Below are 22,570 nucleotides of genomic sequence, written 5' to 3'. Positions count from 1 at the left end.
CCAACTAACCATTTTTTGATACCACATCTTTGATCTTGATATTACCTTAGATCTCAAACTTTGGTATACACAGACATTAACAGATTACCATACTACCAATGCTTTTGCAGATTATCCCAATACTCGTCTACATGGTATACTTAAATGACAACAGTTTATTTCTCTCATACCGCATTGGCATGACTTTATATGGAGGTGCTCACTTAACAAGTTGCCCCTTTGAGGCTCTCTTACTTTTCGAGATTTAAAAGATAGATTATGTTTTAGAAGCTGCAATGAAATTGAGACTACTGGACATATATTTTTTACACGTATTAGGCTGAAAGGATTTTGGTCAGTTTCAACGAATGTTTTTTGTTCCTATGTTATTTCCTCTGAACTTAAATAAGTGCTTATATGGTGAATATGGCTGCCTGTGGACCCCACAAATCAAAAGAGCGGACTTTATTTTAGTTTCTACGTTGTATTTCTTGTGAGTTGCTAGATGTAAAGAATTGCATTCGACATATAAATGTTTGCCAGCAGTCTTGTGTAGTTCATTGAAACAATGGTTCATCAGATGGAACTATCAAGACATAATAATTTGATTTAATAATATTAATCTTTATGTGATATGAAGATTGTTATCTCAAAAATAAAGTGTGGATTACTCTATCCATTCAGCATCTTTATTACGTTCCACAGGATCTTCAAAGATATTTCTTTAAAATGTATCTATTCTTTTTTTTTGGTAATATTTCAATTCCTTTTGCCTTGTTTCCCAATTCTCTACAAAACTTTTTTGGGTCATCAAGAAATTGCTTATTTTTTACTTTTTTTTTACATTTATCTGCATATCTTCTAAGTTTTTCTGCCTATGCTGATATTTTTAGTTTATTATTTGCGATAGTCAATGATAGATCCCAATCTGTTCTGATACTGCACATTGTTTTTATCACATCTATCTTTCTGATTATTTTTGTTGATCTGTTCCCTCTTCTATACTTTTCTTAAAGTGACACTTCTTGTCTTAATTGCTTATTTCTTTCATTGATCTTAACATACCTGTCCATCTGTATTAAATTAAGCAACAATTCTCTTAGATAATTCTTAAACTGAGGGCACAGTCTTTGTTCTCCATTGCTTGCTGGCATTCGACAGGAAGTTCCAGAGCATCTTCCTGTGCCACATTCTCTTCAATTTCATCATGTGTCATCCATTGCTCTTTCATATGGGAACTCACTAGCCTATCACGCCATAACATTGACTGCATCAGAGTTGCCATTTTCCTGTTTCTTCCCTTGTTGTGCAACTCCAACTAAACTTTTGTACTAGTTTTCTTTGGATGGTCCCAAAGTATCTTCATATGGCAACTAATCGGATGTTTCCCGCTCCACTAGTTTCTCCTAAATTTGGGGATCCATTGCTCTATCCTGCTGTGTGTTATCAGAGTCAGACTTTCTGCATAAAATCCTTCACTTCACAGGTAATCCATAAACTCGGTTTCTATTTCTTTACTGTCTCCATTACTAATCCTCTTTTCTACTTTTCCTTTTTGTTTTCTTATTTTTTGTATTGTAAAATTTTCCATATCTGGATGTCTTTGCTCGTATTTCTCTTCCAATATCTTTGGTGCTTCTCTTTTTGTATTGATTAGTTTTGCCTTCTCCTTTGCAGAAATATTTCACCATACTAAACCTGTTTTTCTTTCCCATGTCCATATTTCTTCTTCAGATATCTCCTGTTTCTCCTTACTTGGGGGACTTAGTGATCTATCATGCTGTGATATAACCAGAGTTACAACCTCTACACTATATCCTTCACCTCAGAAGTATTCCATAACTTCAGCTTCTATTTTTTTAACTTCCACTTTGCTAATCTTCTGTTCTGTGTTCCCTCTTTGTGATCTTATTTTTTGTATTTTGAAATTTTCCATATCTGGATTTCTTTGTCTGTATTTCTCTTTGAATATCTTTGCGGCAGCTTTTTTGTGTTGGTTAATTTGGCTTTCTCCTTTGCATAAATATTGAACCATATTAGATCTCTCTTCCTTTCCCATGTCCATATTTCTTTTTTTATACCTTTCAAAAATCCCTGGATTTTGTTATTTATATTTTTGTACTTCCTCACTTACTCCTTTTTCCAAACAGCCCAAGGTTTCTTGGTCTATACAATGTTTTTCATAAATCTGTTGTATTAAGAAACACAAATATGCATTTGAAGCTTTTGACAATTTTTCTTGTGCAAGTGTTTTTCTTTCCTCTTCCAGTGTCGTGCCAGTAATGCAAATTCAAATGGACTGTCAAGACAGGAAACAAGGTAATTTAACTATAAAATACATCTTTTTACCTATGTTTAAGGGGGATATCTCATGAAAATCTGCTTGCTGTCTAGACAGAGGTAGAAATGTCAGACGATACATGTCGCCTTGGATTTAAAAACATAAACAGATGTGTATTTGATTAAATAGGTAGAATTTAGAGCTGCTGTTTGCTTTTAATGGTATGGAATTATTTCCTGACAACATGCTCATTTCTTCCTCTGCATCATGAATTACACCATCATGGAGCAGTACTGTCTGAGCATTCTGCAATTTCTTTCACAGGGAAAGGTAGATTCTAGTTGTCTTTGAAATATTTCTAGTTACCAAACATTGTACTGCATCACAACATCTGCTGTCTCTTCTCCTTTTTGTTCTGTCAGACAGTAACTTGTGCCATGAAATATCAATAATTATGGAGGATGGTAATGTTGCAGAGCTGCCACTGCCCTTTTTTCTTCTTTTTGTTTGGGACAATTATTTGGACTTTGGGAAATTTTACCTGGCAGAGAAAACTATATCACGATGCTTAGATAAAGTACAGTTGTGTACACTTACCATAAATGTAGATGTTCGAGTGTATTCACTGTTGCAGTCATTACATTTGGGTAATCCTGCTGGCAGGTTGCCCTCAGCCGGCCTGAATTCCAAATTCTTGGGTCCTGCATCAGCTGCTGTTGCCCCTTCCCTGACGTCAGGCTGTCAGTGGTATAAAAGAAGCAGCCGATGCCATTTTCTTCAGTTTTTCTTGCCCCAGATGTCAGGTGCCCCCAAAAAGGGTAGCCAAACTTTATATATATATATATATATATATATTCAGAAATACACCAATATAAATTTTACCTTCATCTATAAGCAAATACACCACATAGGTAGTACAAATCAGAGAAGGAAAGATAAGATCCAAAAGAAAAATGGGGGAAGGCAGGTGGGTAACCTGGACTGCAACAGTGAATACACTCAAACATCTACATTTATGGTAAGTGTACACAACTGTACTATGTTCTTCGTGTTTCACTGTTGCAGTCATTACATTTGGGCAGAGTCCCAAAGCTATGGTTAGGAGGCTAGAACTAGACAGCAGTAGGAGCGGATATGAGGCCCTGCAGAACTGCAGTGGCAAAGCCTGCCCTGGATTTAGAGTAGAGTGGCAGATGATAATGCTTTGTAAAGGTGTGCACTGAACTCCAAGTAGCCACCTCTAAAATGTCTCTGGTTGGTACTCCCCTGAGAAAGGCTGCTGAGGTGGCTGCAGCTCTGGTGGAATGAGGCCTAATGCCCTTAGGCACTGGCTTGCCATGGTGTAAGTAGCAGAAACAAATGCAGTGGCCTAACCACTTCGAAATAGTCTGCTTTGAGATAGGCTTTCCTTGTGATCCTGCAGCATATGCCACTAGTAATTGCTCTGTCTTCCTGAAAGCTTTGGTTCTGTCCATGTAGAATCTAAGCTGTCTGTGTACGTCCAAAGGATGCAGAATTCTCTCCCCCTTGTTCTGTGGATTTGGGTAAAAGGTTGGTAGATGGATGGCTTGGTTAAGAGCCACACTGGACACTACTTTAGGCATAAATGTTGGGTTTGTCCTCAGGGAGACCCTGTCTGGATGAAAAATTATGAAAGGTTCCACAGCCATGAGCACCTGTAGCTCTAAAACTCATCTTGCAGAAGTAACTGCTAAAAGCAGAGCTGTTTTCCAAGATAAAAATTTCATATCAGCAGTAGCCGCTGGCTCAAAAGGAGGCAGGGTGAGCTTTTCCAAGACATAGTTGAGGTCCCATGCAGGTATTGGTAGTCTCCTTGGGGGCCTTAAATTTTTGGCTCCTCTGAGGTACTGCCTTAATAAAGGGTGAGAAAAAAGTGGTGGCTCTGTATTGTAATGAGCCGAAATGGCTGAGGCATGAATTTTAATTGATGAAAAAGATAGGCCTTTGTCCAGCATCTCAGTTAAGTATTGCAAAATCTGAGGAATATTTGGTACCGCTGTATCGGCACAGAATTTCTTCCATTTGCAGCATAAGACTTTCTAGTACAAGGCCTTCTGGCTTCCAGAATGACATCCATCACAGCTTTACTGAGAGGTGTTTTTTGTATGACTACATTATCTGCCATGCTGCCAAGTTTAATGTCCTGAGTTGGCTGTGCATGATCTGATTGTTTTGCTGGGACAGTAGTCGAGGTATTTGAGGTAAGGTCCAAGCTGGGTATATAGATAAGTTTCTTAGTATTGGATACCAGTACTGGCGTAGCCAGTCTGGGGCAATCAGTATCATCTTTGGCTTTTCCTGTCTGACCTTTAGGAGCACCTTGGGGAGGAGAGGCAGTGGAGGAAAGGCATATGCTGAAAGATAGGGCATCCACTTTCCATGCTTGTCTGTGATTAGTCCTTGTGCAGAATCTTTTTAGTTGGTAATTGAGAGGGGAGGCAAATAGATCTATGTCCAGGCAACCCCATTTCCTTGTTATCATGCTGAAGACTTGTGGATCCAGCTTCCACTCGTGGGGATCCTTGAGGTTTCTGCTTAGTTCGTCTGTCAGAGTATTTTCCTTTCCTGGCAGGAATTGTGCCTGCAGATGTACTTGCTAAGTCAAAGCTGTGTCCCACAAGGTCATGGCTAGTCTGCAAAGGGGGTAAGAGCGTGTGCCCCCCTGCTTGTTTATATACCACATGACCGTGGTGTTGTCTGTCTTTTATCAGTAGTTCTCCCAGATGAAGTAGGTCCTTGAAGGCTGTCAGGGCATTTTGAACAGCTAACATCTCTTTTTGATTGATATGTAGATGCATTTGGTTTGAGGACCATGTGCCCTGAATGCATCTTCCTGCCATGTGGGCTCCCCGGGCATAGTCTGATGCATCCGTTGTTAGTGTTTGCCTGGCTGGAGGTAATGTGAATGGCTGTCCCTTGTTCTGATGACAAGCCTTTGCCCACCATCGAAACTCCTGTTGCAGGCAGGGAATGAGAGTAATGATTATTTCCAGGCTGTGGCAATGTTGAGTTCAAACACTTTTTAGGTACCACTGAAGTTTCAAAAAACCACAGGAAAATAGAATGTAGAACACCAAACAGGAGCCAGTATACAGCAAGGAACTTTAATGTCTTCTGGTACCTCGGCTGAACACAGCCTTCAAAGGAATAATCAGACATACAGCTGCATCTTTTTATACATTTTGCTAAATTGAATAATTAAACAATTCATCAATTAATCAGTGCAAAAACACTTAACTACTAATTCAACAGAAGAATTAAGTAGAATAACAGTAAAACACTCATATTTTAATTTATAAGAATATTAGAAGTTAATATTCATTTCTGAAGTTTCCTCATATGCAGTCTTGCATATGGAATTAGTAGGATGCAGGATGCCATGAAGCCCAAAGCCTGCAGAATTTTTCTTGCAGATAACTTGGGCTTTTGTTGCCAACATTTTGAAATAGGTAGTCAGTTGCCTTTGTTTGTATGGCATGAGATAAGCCAGCTGGGTAGTTGTATTCAAGCTTGCACCCAGGAATGTTATCTCTTGTGAGGGTACTAGTTTTGATTTCTTTTTGTTGACTGCATACCCTAGGCATGCTAGAAGTCTTTTCACAAACACCAGATGTTGAAGAAGAATGTCCTTGTTCTCTGCTTGAATGAGACAGTCATCCAAGTAAGGATATATTTGTATTCCTCTTTGTCTGCAGAATGCAATTACTGATGCCAGGCACTTTGTAAAGACCCTGGGCGCAGTAGATAAGCCAAAGGGCAGTGCAGAAAATTGGTAATGCATAGAACCAGCCTTGAATCTTAGGTATCTTCTGCATGATTGTCTGATTGGAACATGCAGGTATGCCTCTTTAAGGTCTAAAGTCACAAGCCAAGCATTCTTGCCCAGCATGGGCAGAAGCTGCTGCAAAGTCAACATTTTGAATTTTGGAATATCCAGGAAAGTGTTCAGAATAGATAAGTCCAGTATCGGCCTCCAGGCCTTGTCCTTTCTGGGTACCAAGAACAGTCTTGAGTAAAATCCTTGCCCCTGCTCTTGCTCTGGTACTTGTTGAATAGCCTCCGTGTCCATGAGGGATGAGACTTGTTTTTGTGCCTCTGCCCATTGATTTTTTGACAGATCTGGCCAGCCATTTGCCTTTGGCAGAGTATGGAAATGGAACTTGTAGCCTTGTGACACTATGTTTAGAACCCACTTGTCCTGGGTTATGATGTGCCAATTTTGAGCAAAAAGTGCTAGTTTCCCCCTAAGGGTGCTGCCAGAAGATAAGTGCTTGGTGCAGGCAGGGGGAAGTCATTGGGACTGTTTTCTGTATGTTTGTGATCTATCTTCTCCAGCTTTGGAGGTAGAAGTACCCCACTGCTTGGGCCTATAAGAACCTTGCGCCTGGGCTCTGCCCCTAGGGCGTCTGGATCTGCCCCTTTGAGGTCTGTCTGAAACAGGAAAGGACCAATTTTTGTAGGCCAGTGTCTACTAAACCTAGCTGGCTGTACTTGTAAAAAATCTTTGACAGTTTGCATAGATTTAGCTTTGTCCTCCATTTTCTTTAACACCTCTTCTGCCTTAACACCAAAGTATCATGCTGTAAAGGTGCATCTAGTAATTTAACTTTAACATGATCAGGCAGATTTTGTTCCTTTAACCAAGCATGCCTCCTAATTACAGAACCCGTAACTGCAGCCCTGCAGGAGGCCTTTAAAGAATCAAAACCACATTGCAAAGTATGTTTTCCAACTTGTTCTGCTGCATGCAATAAATCCTGCATTTCCTTGTTTTCTGCACATTCAGAATTTAACAACATTTTCTGTTTAAGCAATTCCATGACATGTTGCTTATACTTAAACATATGAAATTGACAGTTTAAGGCCCTTATAGCCAAAGTTGCAGATGTGTAAACCTTTTTCCCCATCTAACCAGTGCCTTTGAATCTCTGTCAGAGGGGGTTGGGTTTTTTGCAGTGGAAGCCTTAACTCCCTTTGGACCCTGTGAAATAGTTTCTGGGTCAGCAGCAGGGTTTTTAAAAAGAAATTTGTGTGAGTCAGGAACCCTGTAATATCTGTCAGGCTTAACAGGAGCTGGGGGTAAGGAGTCAGGGGTCAGACTAGACTCCGAAAACACATCATCTACAATGTCTAACACAGGTGCAATGGCTAGAGACCTGTGCTGAGGTAGTAAAAGAAAATCCCTGAGCCTCTTTTTAGATTCTGAAAAATCTTGGCTCTCCCATTGGAAATGCTCCCTCGTGGTATGCAAGGTTTCCCCAAAGGAATAGTCCTCAGGATGAGATGCTGAAGGTATAGATTCTTCAGCATCAGAATCCTCATAGGGGGGAAGATAATATTCCTGATCAGAAGAGGAATCAGAAGAAATGGAAACCTGATCTGAAGATTCATAGTCGGTGTCTTGCCTAGGCCTCTTATCAGGAGGGGGATGGAAACCCCTGATCAAGGTAATCAAGTCTTCGGCCATTTTGAGCATCTGTTTTTTGGGCATAGAGGCCTGTCCACGTGGCTCTTGAGTTTGTTTCCTTGCTTTTGAAGGTACTTTAGTCTTTGACTTTGAAGCTGAAGTTGTTTTAATGTAAAGATGTTTAGGTCTAAATACACCCTCAGAAGCCAGTACCTGCTCAGCGGATCCAGACCCATCTGAGGGATTAGTGTCCGAGGCTCCAATACCTTGAGTGTCCAGCGGCATGGCCGACTCCACATGGGAGTCGTTAGCGGCCTGCAACTCTAAAGTAGCAGGTGTCAAGGGCTGCGAAAGCACCTCACTGAGAACCGGCGAACCGGCGACTGGCTTAGGAGAAGCTTTGTCGTCGGTTTTGGGCCTCGGTTGTTTTTCTCTATCATTTTCTTTGTGTTTTTTGTTAACTCTGGTAGTCGGATGGCTATCCGATGACATTTCAGGATAATTAAACCAGTGTCCAAAAAGTTTAAAGCAAAATCATACTGACGCTTGAAAGTGCGTTGGTTAAATCTAGCACAAAACCGACAACCATTAACGTTGTGATCAGGGCCTAGGCAAGAAATACAGCAAGAATGAAAATCCTTATGAGGTATTTGCTTTCCACAAGAAATACAATTATTAACTTTTTCTGACATCGGTCTGGAGCAAGAAAAAAGTTTCCCCAATGGGGTACTTAGCTTTATTGAAGACTTTGGATCTGAAACTCAAACATGAAAATCTCAGGAGTTGACTGACTGGCACTTGCAAACTGCTTCTGCTTTGGGCACCGTGCTGCAAGAAAGACTGAAGAAAATGGCATCAGCTGCTTCTTTTATACCCCTGACGGCCTGACGTCAGGGAAGGGGCGACAGCAGCCGATGCAGGACCCAAGACTTTGGAATTCAGGCTGGCTGAGGGCAACCTGCCAGCAGGATTACCCAAATGTAATGACTGCAACAGTGAAACATGAAGAACATTAAATTTGTTCCACTTTTTTCTTCACCCTGAGGTTTCAGTCGTATATCATAAATACTTTGAATAACAAGTACAGATACAATTACAGTGTTTCAGTAATCAGACAATCCAGATGAAACAATTTTTTTTCCTTTCTCCATACAACTGCAATATAGTTCAATATACGCAATCAGATCTTTTTTTTATTTGTCCATTCATAAAACCTTGTGAATGATGTCTTATCTCATTACTGAAGGTTATCCTCACAGCATTAGTGTGACAGTTACCACTGACCCTTTTGAAGTGAGAGACAGTCTGGCAATCTGTTGTTATAATTTAATGATGGTTGGCTCACTGGAAAAATAATTAGAAGCAAGGTTTTGGTATCAGATTAGTAACTGAATGGTAGTAGCCTTCTGTAAATATAGGTAAGGGGTACTATTACCAGAACAGTAGCAACAGCCCCTCCTAGAAAATCTTGTGTGTGTGTGTGTGTGTGTGTGTGTGTGTGTGTGTGTGTGTGTGTGTGTGTGTGTGTGTAATCATTAATTCAGTCAAGTGTCAGTCATGGTTGTTAAAACTGTACTAGAAAGCAATGGGCTCTGACCGAGGTGGGTGCAATACTAGAGAGGTAGTGATTATAACCTTGTTCTGTAGTTGGGGGTGTAAACCTTATTTGACTGTTACAGGTGTTTGGCCTAACCCAAGTCAGAAGTGCATATTTTGCCTTAAGCTCATAAAGCTGATTATTCACTGCATATACATTTTGGGTGGCAATGATGTGTATTTGGGTCCTGTAGTACAGTCCTTCATATACTGGCAACAATAATGCAGGGTTTAAGGTTCTTACTTCTGCCTGTGACACACTTTATTAAAATATTTAAAGGAATTAACTCATTATTAGTTAACATAATTTTCTTTCTTAAATCTCAGTATAAGACACAGAACATGTGGTTGCTGTACTCATTAAGAATATAATTAGTTTACTGGCTATATCAGGTTCTTGCTTAGGTGTAAAATAAAGAGTTTTGTTTTTGTCTGTCAAATACAGTAATAGTTCTTTTAATCTGAGGCTGTTACAGGTACCCATATTTCATATAAAAAATGTGTCCAATATGGCAGCAGATGTGTAGCAGTAGAAAAATATTCTGTCCATTTTTGGGTTACCTTCTCATTTTACTTACCAAAATGGTGTTGTAAATTATTGTTACTCTATCCCTGTTTTAGTATTTCATAATTTTTTTGTGCAGAAACTGTTGTGATGGTAGCTACTGTGAACTGACTGCTGCTTGTTTACTGGACTGACTGTTGTTTCAAGCAATTATCCTTTTACATTGATTGCGGATTTTGTTGACCTGCTTGCCAATGGCATGTACTTCTTTCTCTGACAGAATGACTGGGGAATTACACCTGTTCAAAATGCAACACACTATTTCAGTCTTTGACTGACCTGTGGAGGGTACATGAGGAGCATCTATTTTGGATGAACTGCGTTTTCAACTGTGTGGTCACTGAAACTGGCAGAAATGCTGCAGAGGTTTGAATCTCTGTTAAAGGCACTATAATGCTGGCTTGCTACTTATTCAGCTAAAAGACTGTATTTAGGATTTACCAATGTGGCTTTTATAGCAGGCTGGCAGTTTACAGTTGTAATGGATTAAATAATTTTATTTTAATCAATGTTTCCAGGAATTCAGACAGTTTTTCTTTGTCTGGCAATGATCATGGCAAGACCGAAAACATTTTTTAATTTGGTTTAAAATTCATTATTTTTGTTTATATGTTTCAGTTAGTTCTGACAAGTAGGTGTAATAATACATGTTTTAAACAGCTGTATTATTTTCTATGTGTCTTTGATTTGTATGAGTACTTAAAGTATAAGTATTATAATGAACTTGAACATCCATTTAAATGCTATATGACTTTTTAAATGATTTACATACTGAATTGCAAGTTTCTAGCAAATAACAAATTAATGGAATGTCATCTTAAATGTCAGTTTGGGCATATCCTGTCCACCTGCTGGGTATCCCTACCAGTAAAGACGTTTTATGATCACAGTTTATGGAAATAAAAATTCATACATTATGAAGGAGAAGAATGAATATAAATGCTAAACAACATTCACATTATTCTTATAATTCAACCATTTTCTAGAACATTTTGTTTTATATGGATTTGTTCTTGTTTAAATGAGATGACTGTATGACATCTGACCATTCATTCTTCCATTTCTATGACTATTCAGACTTCTGTTATGAACAGTTGTTACCCTAAGAAACCTACTGACTAGGAGACCAACACTTAGCACATACAATGATACAATATCCTTTCCAGTGACTACAATGAAAGTCTACCAATGTTTTAATTTACTTTGGAATGCTGATGTTATACATTTACAGTGAGATAAAACTCTACATGGGAATTTGTCTTCTTAGATATTGGTTACTAATAAAGAAGATGTTTAAGTACAATGCTTACCTTAAGTCTCCTACAACAAGTTAGTAAATGTATGGAACTCTTCACTTACTGAAAAGTCATTGCTTTCAAAGAAAAACTGCATGTGCTCATAAAGAAGAAAATGACCTACACTTTCATTCACAGGAATGGAAAACAAAAGGGCACTCAATGAAGAAAGCAGAGGTAAAACATTATACATAACTGAGGGAAAAATAAAGGACGATGACACCAGTCTGATGAACAGAAGAATACATTTATCACGGTCCCTGTACACAGTTATCTAATAATGCATGGACACATAGTAAAGCTCTTTCATATAAATGGCTGAAAACAGCCGACTCTGAACTTTGAATAATTTACCTTACTTGCATAAAAAAGGATAAAATCTTAAAAAAAGGAAATATGCTAATCCCAGGTGATCTTCCTTTTCAAATCAAAATATGTTTGGAAGACAGTTTACATACTTTGCTACAATCAGTTAACTACCAGCTAATTTCCAATTATCAACTTTCATCTTCTAGCACATGTGGTAACTACTAAGAAACAGAAGAAAACAAGATAATATATCTGCTTACAAACTCAACTCTATCTTAATGTTTGATTATAAATTGGTAACCAAATCACTTAAAAATTACTAAATAAGTTACATGGTTTAATTTCTTCTAAGAATTTCTGTTTGTTCCCAATAAAAGAATGTCACAAGGAACAATTCCCATATATTTACCTCAAATACAGATCGCTAGTACAGAATTCAATTCAGTCAATTGACAACATACTTCTCAAGCTGTGCCCTATCACTATTTTCCATAGCAATATGCCACTTTGATTCAAAATCTGTGTAATGATTCATGGGTAATGATTTCTGTTAAGGGTCCGAAGCTTTCTTTCTTTCTTGATTTCAGTTAAGGGTCAGAAGCTTTTTTTTCTTTCTTGCCTTCTTTCAATTGAAGTCAGACAGAGCTGTCCTCTATCCCCTACATTATTTCTGTTAGCTATAAATCATTTTTTTCAATTAAATTAGTAGAAACATTAGAAGGAATGAAATCTGGGCAGAATACTTGCAGTCCACAAGTTTCTGCAGAAAATATATCTGTGTATCACTGAATTACATACAAGAAAAAAAGTAACTATTATTAAACTGTCATCATGATGAAAAAGTTGAAGGATCAAACATGAATAATGAGAAGTCAAGATAATGTTGATAAAAAAATTCCCTGCTTCCATCAACCAGTTTTTAGGATTGCTTTATGCACCATCTGGTCAAAATATAATCCCTCTAAACTACATTAATACTTAAAATAAAAAAGTATATACTTTTATCAATAGCACAATTGCTCATTAATTGAACAATCTGTTGAAAACATGCATTGTTTTCTGATGTTCTTTGACTAATTGTTTGCTGAATTCTTAGGCAGAGAAGGATCTCCAAGAATACATTTGAGAACCTTAGTTAGACTAATCAACAAGTACAGGCTTTTACTTAGGGAATCAGGAGATACATACCTACTTGTCAGGTGTAGGTATCTATTTGATGTTCAGTATAACACCAGAGTTTTTCAGTGGATAAAAAGATCACTGTTGGCATATAATAAAATGCCACTTGGATGACAGAATCTGTGTCATTTCTAGATTATGTGTGCTCCTTCAAATGCATGACTTTAGCATATGGGGTACTTTAAGGAGGTTATGTGAGCTATTGACATATATCACATCTGTTCATATAAGTACATTGTGTAGTCCTTGAAAACACATTGAGCAATGTTTGTTTTCCTCATATATCTGTAAACACAGTTAAATGTAGTCCATTTCCAAGTTTATGACTGGATTTGACTTGCTACATTGCTGTTGTAGCATATCTGTTATGATACTCACAATTCACCCTTTATTTTTAAATGCATGTAAGATACTCTGTTAAACAACAGCAGCAGCATGCAAATAAAGTTTTAAAGTGACATGGTATATAAAAGCTGGAAAGTTGCTTTCAAACACAAACATCATAATATCAAAAATAAGTTGCCAACATGCTGAAGGGGTAAAAAAAGGAAATAAAGGTAATCAAACCTCACCAGCAGAGGCAGCAGGAAAAAAAAACACGCCAACAGAATTTACCAATTCACTGGAGTAAGCTAAAATTTAAAAAAAAGCACATATTTCTGTGATACCAGTAGGTGGTATCTCCTTTGACATGAACCTGCAACATCTGGAAATTGAATAAAGTGATTTGTGCTAGTTTTTGTTGTTTGCATTTGCTTTCTTTTCACCATTCATAGAAGATGTTGCTATATACACATTTTGAAGCACATGTAACAAGCCTTTAGAGATGGACATAAACCTCCTTGCCATATATATATATATATATATATATATATATATATATATATTACCTGATTATGCAGTTTTTGATATGAAAATGTATTACTTTTGCTGATAAGAATGGCTCCCTGAAAAACGTTTTGTTACTGATAGCCCCTAGCATGACATCATGAAAGACTGATCTCACATTGGCTCACTGCTTTAATTGGTATGCAGGCTATTATATATCCATGCTAACTGCTGCAACAGGAAAGTCTTATAGTCTAGAAAAATAAGTTATCAACTATATCTTGCAGGTGAAATACCTTATATTGAAAATTAACCCAAGATGATATAGTTGAGAAACCACAATGCAATTAGGTAACTGATCTACTAAAGAAGTAAGTTATTTTTGATTACCCAGAATACATTGTTGGTAAATATAAATCATGACTTTTACCTATTATCGCATTATAAAAACTATGTAGACAGGAAGAGTAATGCACCAAAAATACTAAATTCTTCATTGTTTTTCAAAATTACAACTGGATTTGAAATAAAATATAAACCAAAGATTTAGGGAAAGTATAGACAGACACATTAAATGAGTCATGATAAAATGAATTAGGATCACTTAAAAAATCTACAGTACACAGGGCAAGTTATGAAAGCCACCAATGGAATATATGCCATCAATTTACAAAGTTCCTTGTTTCTGTATAACTCTGTAAATCACTCTTCTCCTTAATTCTTTTTCCAGGATTCAGCCAGCAGCTTGCTTCATCAGCTTGTTAGTGTAAACTGAGAAAGGTGTCACTATATTTTATCTTAAATGTTTGCAGCATAACAAATCAAAGGTCTTGGACTTTAAAAGCTATGTTTTTAGATATGTTAAAGTACTTGGTAGAAGCATGGAAAATTAATGTACATTTGACTTACTGCCACAAAGGACTACACAACTTAGACCAGTCCATCATGCACTACCCCTGAGAAAAAGACTAGAAACTCTTCTCACAAGTTATTTGTTCCTTCTTAAAAATGAATCTACTGGTGCCTGTGCAAGTGTGACAACATCCCTAAAGCTCTTCCTACAATCACAGCACAACAAAGGTTTCCAGTTTAATTTTAAGAGTGTTTTTAATGTTGTATCAGCAATGGACCCTATTCCTAAGACATAGCATGCTTAAAGTTCAAGAAATCACTATTGCTTCAATATCTGATGTTTGCCAAAATTGCTGACTTGGTCTGCTGTATTCCTCTGTGTGAGTTCTTCTATGTTTACTGAAGTCTGTTTTTCTTGTAAAGCTTATGCCACAATGAGTGCAAAACCAAGGACTACTACTGAGTTTTTTATTACCTGAGTGGATTTGCTGGTGTGAAGTGAGACTAGTTAGAGTTGTAAAACTCTTGCCAAATTCATTGCACTGGAAGGCCTTCTTGCCTGTGTGGATCTGCTGATGTGCTGACAGCAGGCTGAGTAACCGAAAACTCCTTCCACATTCACTACATATAAAAGGTTTCTCTCCGGTGTGAATCCCCTGGTGAGATGTGAGAAAACTCATGAGTCTAAAACTCTTACCACAGTCATTGCACCTGAAAGGCTTCTCACCAGTATGAATACGCTGGTGCTTATGGAGATTAGATACATCTCCGAAACATTTTCCACACACAGAACATGCAAACGGCCTCTCTCCTGTGTGAGTTCGATAATGCTTGGTAAAGTCTGAACGCCTTCCAAATTTTTTCCCACAGTCAGGACATTCATAATATTTCACTTTCTTAACCCTCTCCCATTTGAATTTCTCCAAATGTGTAGGGCTTCTTAATGGCATAGCATGAACAGGCCCCATTTCTAAGTTAGTATGAACCTGCTGATGCATAACTAGGCTAGCTCTAGTGGGAAAAAAATGACTACATATGCTGCAACAGAAAAGTTTCTCTTTGCTGTGGGTGCTCTCATGAGCTGTCAGCTGACTCTTCTGTGTAAAACCTTTTCCACAATCTAGACATGTAAAGAGCTTCTCTTTAGTATGAGTCACTTGGTGAGCTGTGAGCAAACTCATTAGCCTGAAACACTTCCCACATTCCACACAAGAAAATGGTTTCTCTCCAGTATGAATACTATGATGAGCTGTGAGCAGGCTCATTAACCTGAAACCCTTCCCACACTCAGTGCACACAAAAGGTTTTTCTCCTGTATGGATACCTTGGTGAGAGGCAAGATGGCTCATTAATCTAAAACTCTTCCCACATGTAGCACATATAAATGGTTTATCACCAAATTCAGTCCCTTGCACCATACTAAGATTTGATACATCTCCAAAACTCTTGCTACTCTCTGTACACATAAATGGTTGCTCTTGGTGAATTTGTCTGTGCTTATTAAGGTCTGAAGCTTCTGCAAATGTCTGTCCCCAGTCAGTGCAAAACCACATTTTATCGCTGGCTGTTTGTGCTCCAGAGTGAATTTGCATATGTACAACAAGACTAGAACTACTGCTATAACTTTTTCCACAGTCAGTGCAACTGAACGGTTTCTCTCCTGTGTGAACACTCTGGTGCGAAGTGAGCAGACTCAGTGATTTAAAACTCTTTCCACAGACAGTGCACTTAAAAGGTTTTTCACTACTGTGCATTTGCTGATATCTATAAAGGCTTGACACGTTTTCAAAACTGTTTCCAAAATCAAGGAAATGAGAATTTTTTTCTTCCACGATACTCTGTTGTTGCGTAAAGAGCTGTGACTGCTGGGTAAAATACTGCGAGTAATTTTCCATCTTACTGTGTGCAGACACGGGAACTAGAACAAAAAGAAGCATTTGAAAGATTTTTAGATGAATAATGGAAAGAGGATACATTGAAGATTGTAGTAAGAAGATGATCTAAATCAAACTCTTCATGACACTAAATGATAATGACTCTGAATCAGTCACTCAGGTTACAGTGAGAAAAATGAAACACCTGTTTGTTTTTTAAACTGGACTGGACCCCAGGGTCTTTTCTAGGCTAAGAGTTGTTACAGTAACTCAATATAAATTGCAAAAATAGATCAACAACAGCATATACACAACATTTACTACTGTGCATTAAGGTATACTTCAAATGAATCATATACAGCCTACACCCAAACATGTACTTTGAAAACTTACCAATACTAGTGCTTATATATGAGTTAGCTTAACAGTCCAAAGTTGCAGTAATCTTACTTAGGTAAATGGCAGAAAATGAGTGTTGAGTTTATGGGCACTGTTAAGGTCCTAACTGTGAACAGCATTGCAATCCATGCTTCAAACTGAGAAGCCCTTGATAAAGCATTTTAATGAATATTCTGGGATTGCTAAGGTGAGGGGAATGGGCATGGATTTCCACAGCTCATGGGTAATCGGTTTATCACTAAGCAGGAAGCCAATACTGGGACATGGATTCAGACAAAGCACTTTGCAAATAAAGCAATCAGGATGTTATATTTGTTATATCTGTTTTGTGGATAACTTGAGAGTGACACAGTGCTATCCAACCTGGAGGCACAAACCATAAAATCTATAAATTCCATTTAATGCACCTTTAATTTATGCAGTTATGGTAATCAAAGGCAGTCAATATTCCAAAGATGGTACATGAACCCCATTTAGCCAATGTTTTTTATTGATTTTTTTTGTGGGGGTTAATAAATGGGATTTTTTACAAGTTCCTTGTACCCTCAAATTTCATTTTACTTTCACAAGATGGAATGAGAAAGTCAAATAAGAGTCAAATCATCAACTGAGGTAACTGAACTGGATTTCTGAGACAAAATGTCCCTCTATGAAGAGGACATTGCCTGATAGTCAGGTTCAGTTAGTTCCAAGCAGCTTACACGCAGTTTTTCTGCATGGCCCAGATTTTTTTGCAGAGTTAAGAATTACAGTATTAAACCAATCATGAACTGTAACAAAATTGTTACAAAGAATCTTAGTGATATTGACAGATGGCTTGCCAGTTTACCGAATTAGCAGGTTATCAGTGTAAAATGTTACTGGTATGCCAAGAAGGGAGCTTTCAAAGACATTTAAGGAAGTTGCAAGAAGAAGACGGCCAACTGTTAATGGAATGCTATGGTTTACTTGCTTTGAGTTCAAGATGGAATATATTTATTTTTAACTTAGAAGAGCTGACTAGTCAATTAGCTTTTAAGCCATGCATGTGGAGAAGTGATGAGGCCATGATGTAGCAGTTCATTAAATAATATGGCTACAGGGTGGAGTTAAAGCTGCTTGGTAAATCCATGAACATTGCTTTAATTAGTTTGCCTTTATCCATGTTTGGGGATTGCATGCCCTGACACATGCTCCATGGCAGAATCCAGTGTTAGACATTGAGGATCACATAAAAGTGTTGTCTATAACAAGAGAGGGCCATGATTATGTTGTACACAGAGGCATGAACTTCAGTCAAAAGGTCTACTGTGAACCAACAGTCAGGAAATCCTTCTATGTGGCATACCTCATCATTAAGGGCTTTTCATCCAGAAAAAAGGAGGTCATTGTCCCACTGTACTCATCCCTCATTAGACCCATTATAGAATACAATGCCCCGTTTGGTATGTACCTCTCAAGACATCTGCAACAACTGGAAAGGCTGCAGAAATACCTCACTAAAAGAATCACAGGCCTAAAACAGATGCTGCCCTATGCTGACTGTCTATAAAAACTCCACCTATATTCTGTTGCACATTGTCTACTCAGAGGCAATCTCTGCTTAACATACAAGGTCATGTCAAACCCAGAGCTGTTGGAAATGCTACACTTAAAGAAATCCCACTCCCTCAGAGGCACACGCTCCAGGGATCTAAACCTTGTCATCACAATGAACAAAACATGCTGGAGGGATAGGATCCTGACCCAGAGACTCCCCAGACTCTGGAATAGACTGCCCATACATGTCAAGCAGTGCACCACTTTGCCCCTCTTCAAAAGGAACCTTGATGATTGGATGGGGAGATAGGAAATTCACCCCATGGATCACATCAGTCGCCCTGCTAGATAGGGGTCCAGGGAAGTAAATACTGTGAGAAGAAATAGCCAGGGAATTGTTATGGCTAGGCTTGTATAGGCCCTAGGGCCGATAGCCTAGTACCAACCTGTGAACCTATGAACCACCCCGTGGACAGTATGGACATATGCAGAGAACTAACAGAGTTAAGTAAAGAAAACCTGTGAAGGGTAGCTGAATGATAGTTCTTGTAATCAAGTCTCACCCACTAGATAGTAGGGAATCAACTGTCAGAGGAGAACTGATAATAATCAATAGTCAGACGTGAGATACAGTAAGAGGAGGTGAGACTATTCTTGTTTAGGGAGAGGAATAAATGGGAATGATTTCCATGAGTTTGAAAGCAAGGCATTAGACAGCGGCGTATTACTTATGTGCAAGACAGGATAAGATATGAACCTTTTACACACCTTGCAGAAATGTAGTTTTCTGACCACCTGAGCTAGCTGCACCATATTTAGGTCGCTCCTTTAGCCACATTTTTACATCCTGTGTGATAACAGGTTTAACAATGAAGGAGTCACAGTACTCTCAATGAAGTGTGATGGGTGGACTTTTCTTCTAACTGGCATGGGGTGTGTGTGTGTGTGTGTGTGTGTGTGTGTGTGTGTGTGTGTGTGTGTGTGTGTGTGTGTGTGTGTGTGTGTGTGTGTGTGTCAACATACTGCTTATTTACAAATATGAAGTGTTGGCTATCATGAGTTTTTATGCAATCAGTGCATCTAGATTTGCCGAAGTGGTTATTTATCTCTTTCTAGAACCCTTTCATATTTCCTTAGTAATCTCTTTTATTGTGCCATGAGATATGTGAATCCACTCTGGTCTAACTGACTGCTTAGTATAAACTACAACAGTAGAAATCAACCTACCCAGCTGGGATGCGACTTTAAAATCTTAAAATTCTCCTATGCAGATTTCTTGGCCTGCACTTCCTTTTTAATATAAAGAGTTAACCAAGGAGCAGGTCTGTGCTCAATATGTTTGGTTATAAGGTAATATTTATTTCAAAGTGGGAACAGTGTAATAAGTTAGTGTTCAGGTTACAATCACCTTGTTATGTTATATATGTATGGCAAGTCAGTGTTTCATATTAAATCACTTAAAATTCAGTCCTGCAAAATACCATCTCCTCGCCTGTCTGAAGTCTGCATTACAATTTTTAGGAGATAAACCAGATAATCCTGATCATTATTAAACATGAATAGTAGGCACTCATCAACTTCCTGATGGTCAACGGCATACTGGTCTAAAGGAATAGGACTGGTCATGACACCAGCAACCTATGGATGACGAACATGTCTAGGTCCATTTAAAAGCAAGTTAGGGAGGAAACATTACATTGTCTAATGAGTGCTTCTTTGGAAGAGTACAGAGTGCTATCAACCCCCTAATGGAGAAGAGAGAGGTGACAGGCAACAGGCTCATCTAACATGATGGTAGGCTACAGCAGACACAAACTGAAAAGTACCAGACTGCACTGCTAGTGTCAGACCCCAACCCCACAGCTGAAGTGAAACTGAGGCCACAATATAATTAAATATGTGAGAGTGATCATGCTTGTAGGAAACGTATGACTGTGTGGGGTTGCTAAGGCCTCTAGGATGTTGTAGTCAAGACTGATCAAACTATAGCTGTGGACTACTGGGCTTTGATGGAACTTTTGCCTGAAGACTCAGACTTCAGACCTTCTCCAGTTCATCACTGGAAGCGTAGAGAAGAAACAGACTACAAACTTTATATCAACTACTTTCATCTCAGTACACTATGTAGGTAGAGTATGTACTACCACATAAGGAGACCAGGGCCAGACAACCAGACACAGAAGAATACAAAAAAGAAAGACAGGCCCAACGCTAGCATTTTACTGTCACTGCAGCTTACTTCCTTAAAGGGGACTGTAGGCAAATGGAGGCAAAAATACTTTCACAAATGATGATGATGAAAACCTGACTCACCCCACCACTGTTTCTTGGTACTATACCCCAGCTAGTGTCCGCCCTTCTTATCAAAAGAAAGGCAATTCCCTTGCAGAAGGAATAGGAGTCATGCAAACTGACAGTTCATGTGAGAAGGAAACCACTACACTGACTAAGAACATGGCAGAAGGTAGTGAGTAGGAGTACTGGGACAGACTTGGACTTGCAGTTTCTGAAGGAAAGTCTGAGTGGGTAGCAGAACAAGATGGCGCAAAAATGTTTTTCAGAAGTACATTTTTAGCAACTGCTTGAAGTGATTTATCAGGAAATACTCACATACAATATTCATGAATTTATTTATTTTTTGCACTGCTAAATATCTTGCCTTTTTCCAAAACCTTATTTACATTCTATCATTTATCATGGAGTGAAATAAGAGCATTCCATCTTTCAGGGAAGGTGTATGCAGGCTTTCACCCTATGATAAACACTCATGCATATCTTTGAAAAATGTAAGTGCTTTGTTTCAGGTCAAAACTTACCATTAGGGAGGTAGTGTTGCCGAGCGGTCTAAGGTGCTGGATTCAGGTTCCAGTCTCTCTGGAGGTGTGGGTTCAAATCCCACCACTGCCAATTTAGAAATGTGAACTGCTGTCAAGAGTTTTTAATTCTCTCTCAGACTTCACTTGCCTGTTGCGCTACCCGAGCATGTGAACCTAACAGGGAATTGGAGCATTTGACAGGGGTCCAGGGAAGTAAATGGTGTGGGAAGAAATAACCAGGGAATTGTTATGGCTAAGCTTGTATAGGCCCTAGGTCCAATAGCCTAGTACCAACCTATGAACCTATGAACATTTAAAATCAAAATTCATGAAACAAGCAATTAGATACATCCATTACTATATACCCCTTCTTTGGTTTTATATTTTGATATTACTGCAAAATGCTGTAGATTTCTTAGTACAATTCAAGACAGAAATGTCACAGAATGAAATTCTGAAGGTAGAAAAATGAAGCCTGTTTAAACTCTTCCATCAAGGTGAGTTGATACTAGAGACAGAACTATTGATAAAAACAAAAGTAATCATTTTTATTGTGGTATCTGAAATTACCTACAGCATCTACAGTTCTCAACATCTCCATGCAAGAATCAAGGACAAACAGTCTACACCAGAGGCACATATACACTTTTGCTAGGTTTTCAGAAAACATCATTCGTATCTGCATTTTCTCAAGAATAAGAAGCCTAGAGCTTTAATTGTTGGCATTACTCAATAATTACAGTGTGTGAGGTTTTGTCACAAAATCACCAGTTTTATTATGGTAGAAATAAGAAGTTATGTACTCACCATAATGTTCCATCTGAGTAGGTAACTTCATTTGTCTGCAACCTGTGGGTCTTGGATCCGATATCGGATCCAAGCCAGCAACTCGTTTCATAGCTAATGGATCCAAGCTCCTAGCTCCTCCCCTCACCCATAATCCCCTGCCAACCCTCCATGACCTCAGATCGAGTTTGCCCCTCAATATGTACCCAAAAAGGGTATTCCAACTAACATAGATCCGCTGAAGGCCAGGGGGAAGGAGGGGGGGGGTGGTTGCAGACAAATGAAGCTACCTACTCAGATGGAACGTTATGGTGAGTACATAACTTCTTAATCTGAAGTAGGAACTTCATTTGTCAGCAACCCGTGGGACAGAGTCCCCAGCTACCTGAATCTTGGGTGGCCATCATGGAAGGATATTGCGGAGCACCGCAGAACCAAAGGATGCTCTCCCTCTAGAAATCAAGTCCAGTTTATAGTGGTTAATAAAGGTATGACATGAGGCCCAAGTGGCTGCCGAACAAATATCATCCAATGAAACTCTAGATTTGAAGGTCGCAGAAGTAGAGCTGGAACAAGTGGAATGTGCGCGAACTCCTCAGGTGCGGGTCTCCCAGAGGCTTGGTACGCTAATAGGATACATTGTGAAATCCAACGTGATAGAGATACTTTTGATATTGCTTTCCCCAAATTAAATTTGGCAAAGGAAATGAACAGCTGGTCGGATTGTCTATGACCAGCTGTTCTATGAGTATAAAAACGTAGCTGCCTATGAACATCTAATGAGTGCAGCTTGTACTCTCCTTTATTCTGATATTTAGGAAAGAAAACCGGTAAATTTATGGATTGATTTATATTGGTTTCTGAT

General features: G+C 38.6%; 1 protein-coding gene and 1 non-coding gene across 3 annotated transcripts in view; one reads left to right on the top strand and one right to left on the bottom strand.

The window, feature by feature from the left end:
• Nucleotides 1–11,372: 11,372 nt before the first annotated feature.
• The window catches only part of LOC122809541 (gastrula zinc finger protein XlCGF26.1-like), a 306,301-nt gene continuing 295,103 nt past the window's right edge, over nt 11,373–22,570 (bottom strand). Inside the window, exon 7 of one of the 2 annotated variants that reach the window (XM_044081121.1) lies at nt 11,373–16,230. In XM_044081121.1, coding sequence (XP_043937056.1) covers nt 14,621–16,230 — 1,610 coding nt within the window. In that variant the 3' untranslated portion in view covers nt 11,373–14,620. The remainder of the gene's footprint in view (nt 16,231–22,570) is intronic. The other variant, XM_044081129.1, reaches the window with a different exon arrangement.
• On the top strand, nt 20,929–21,010 carry TRNAL-CAG. Its single transcript has one exon. It is a non-coding gene; the product is annotated as a tRNA-Leu (tRNA).

This window comes from Protopterus annectens, chromosome 1.part1 (genome assembly GCF_019279795.1).
Source record: "Protopterus annectens isolate FY-2018-M chromosome 1.part1, PAN1.0, whole genome shotgun sequence".
Taxonomy (NCBI): Eukaryota; Metazoa; Chordata; order Ceratodontiformes; family Protopteridae; genus Protopterus; species Protopterus annectens.
This window is presented reverse-complemented; position numbering and strand designations above follow the sequence as displayed.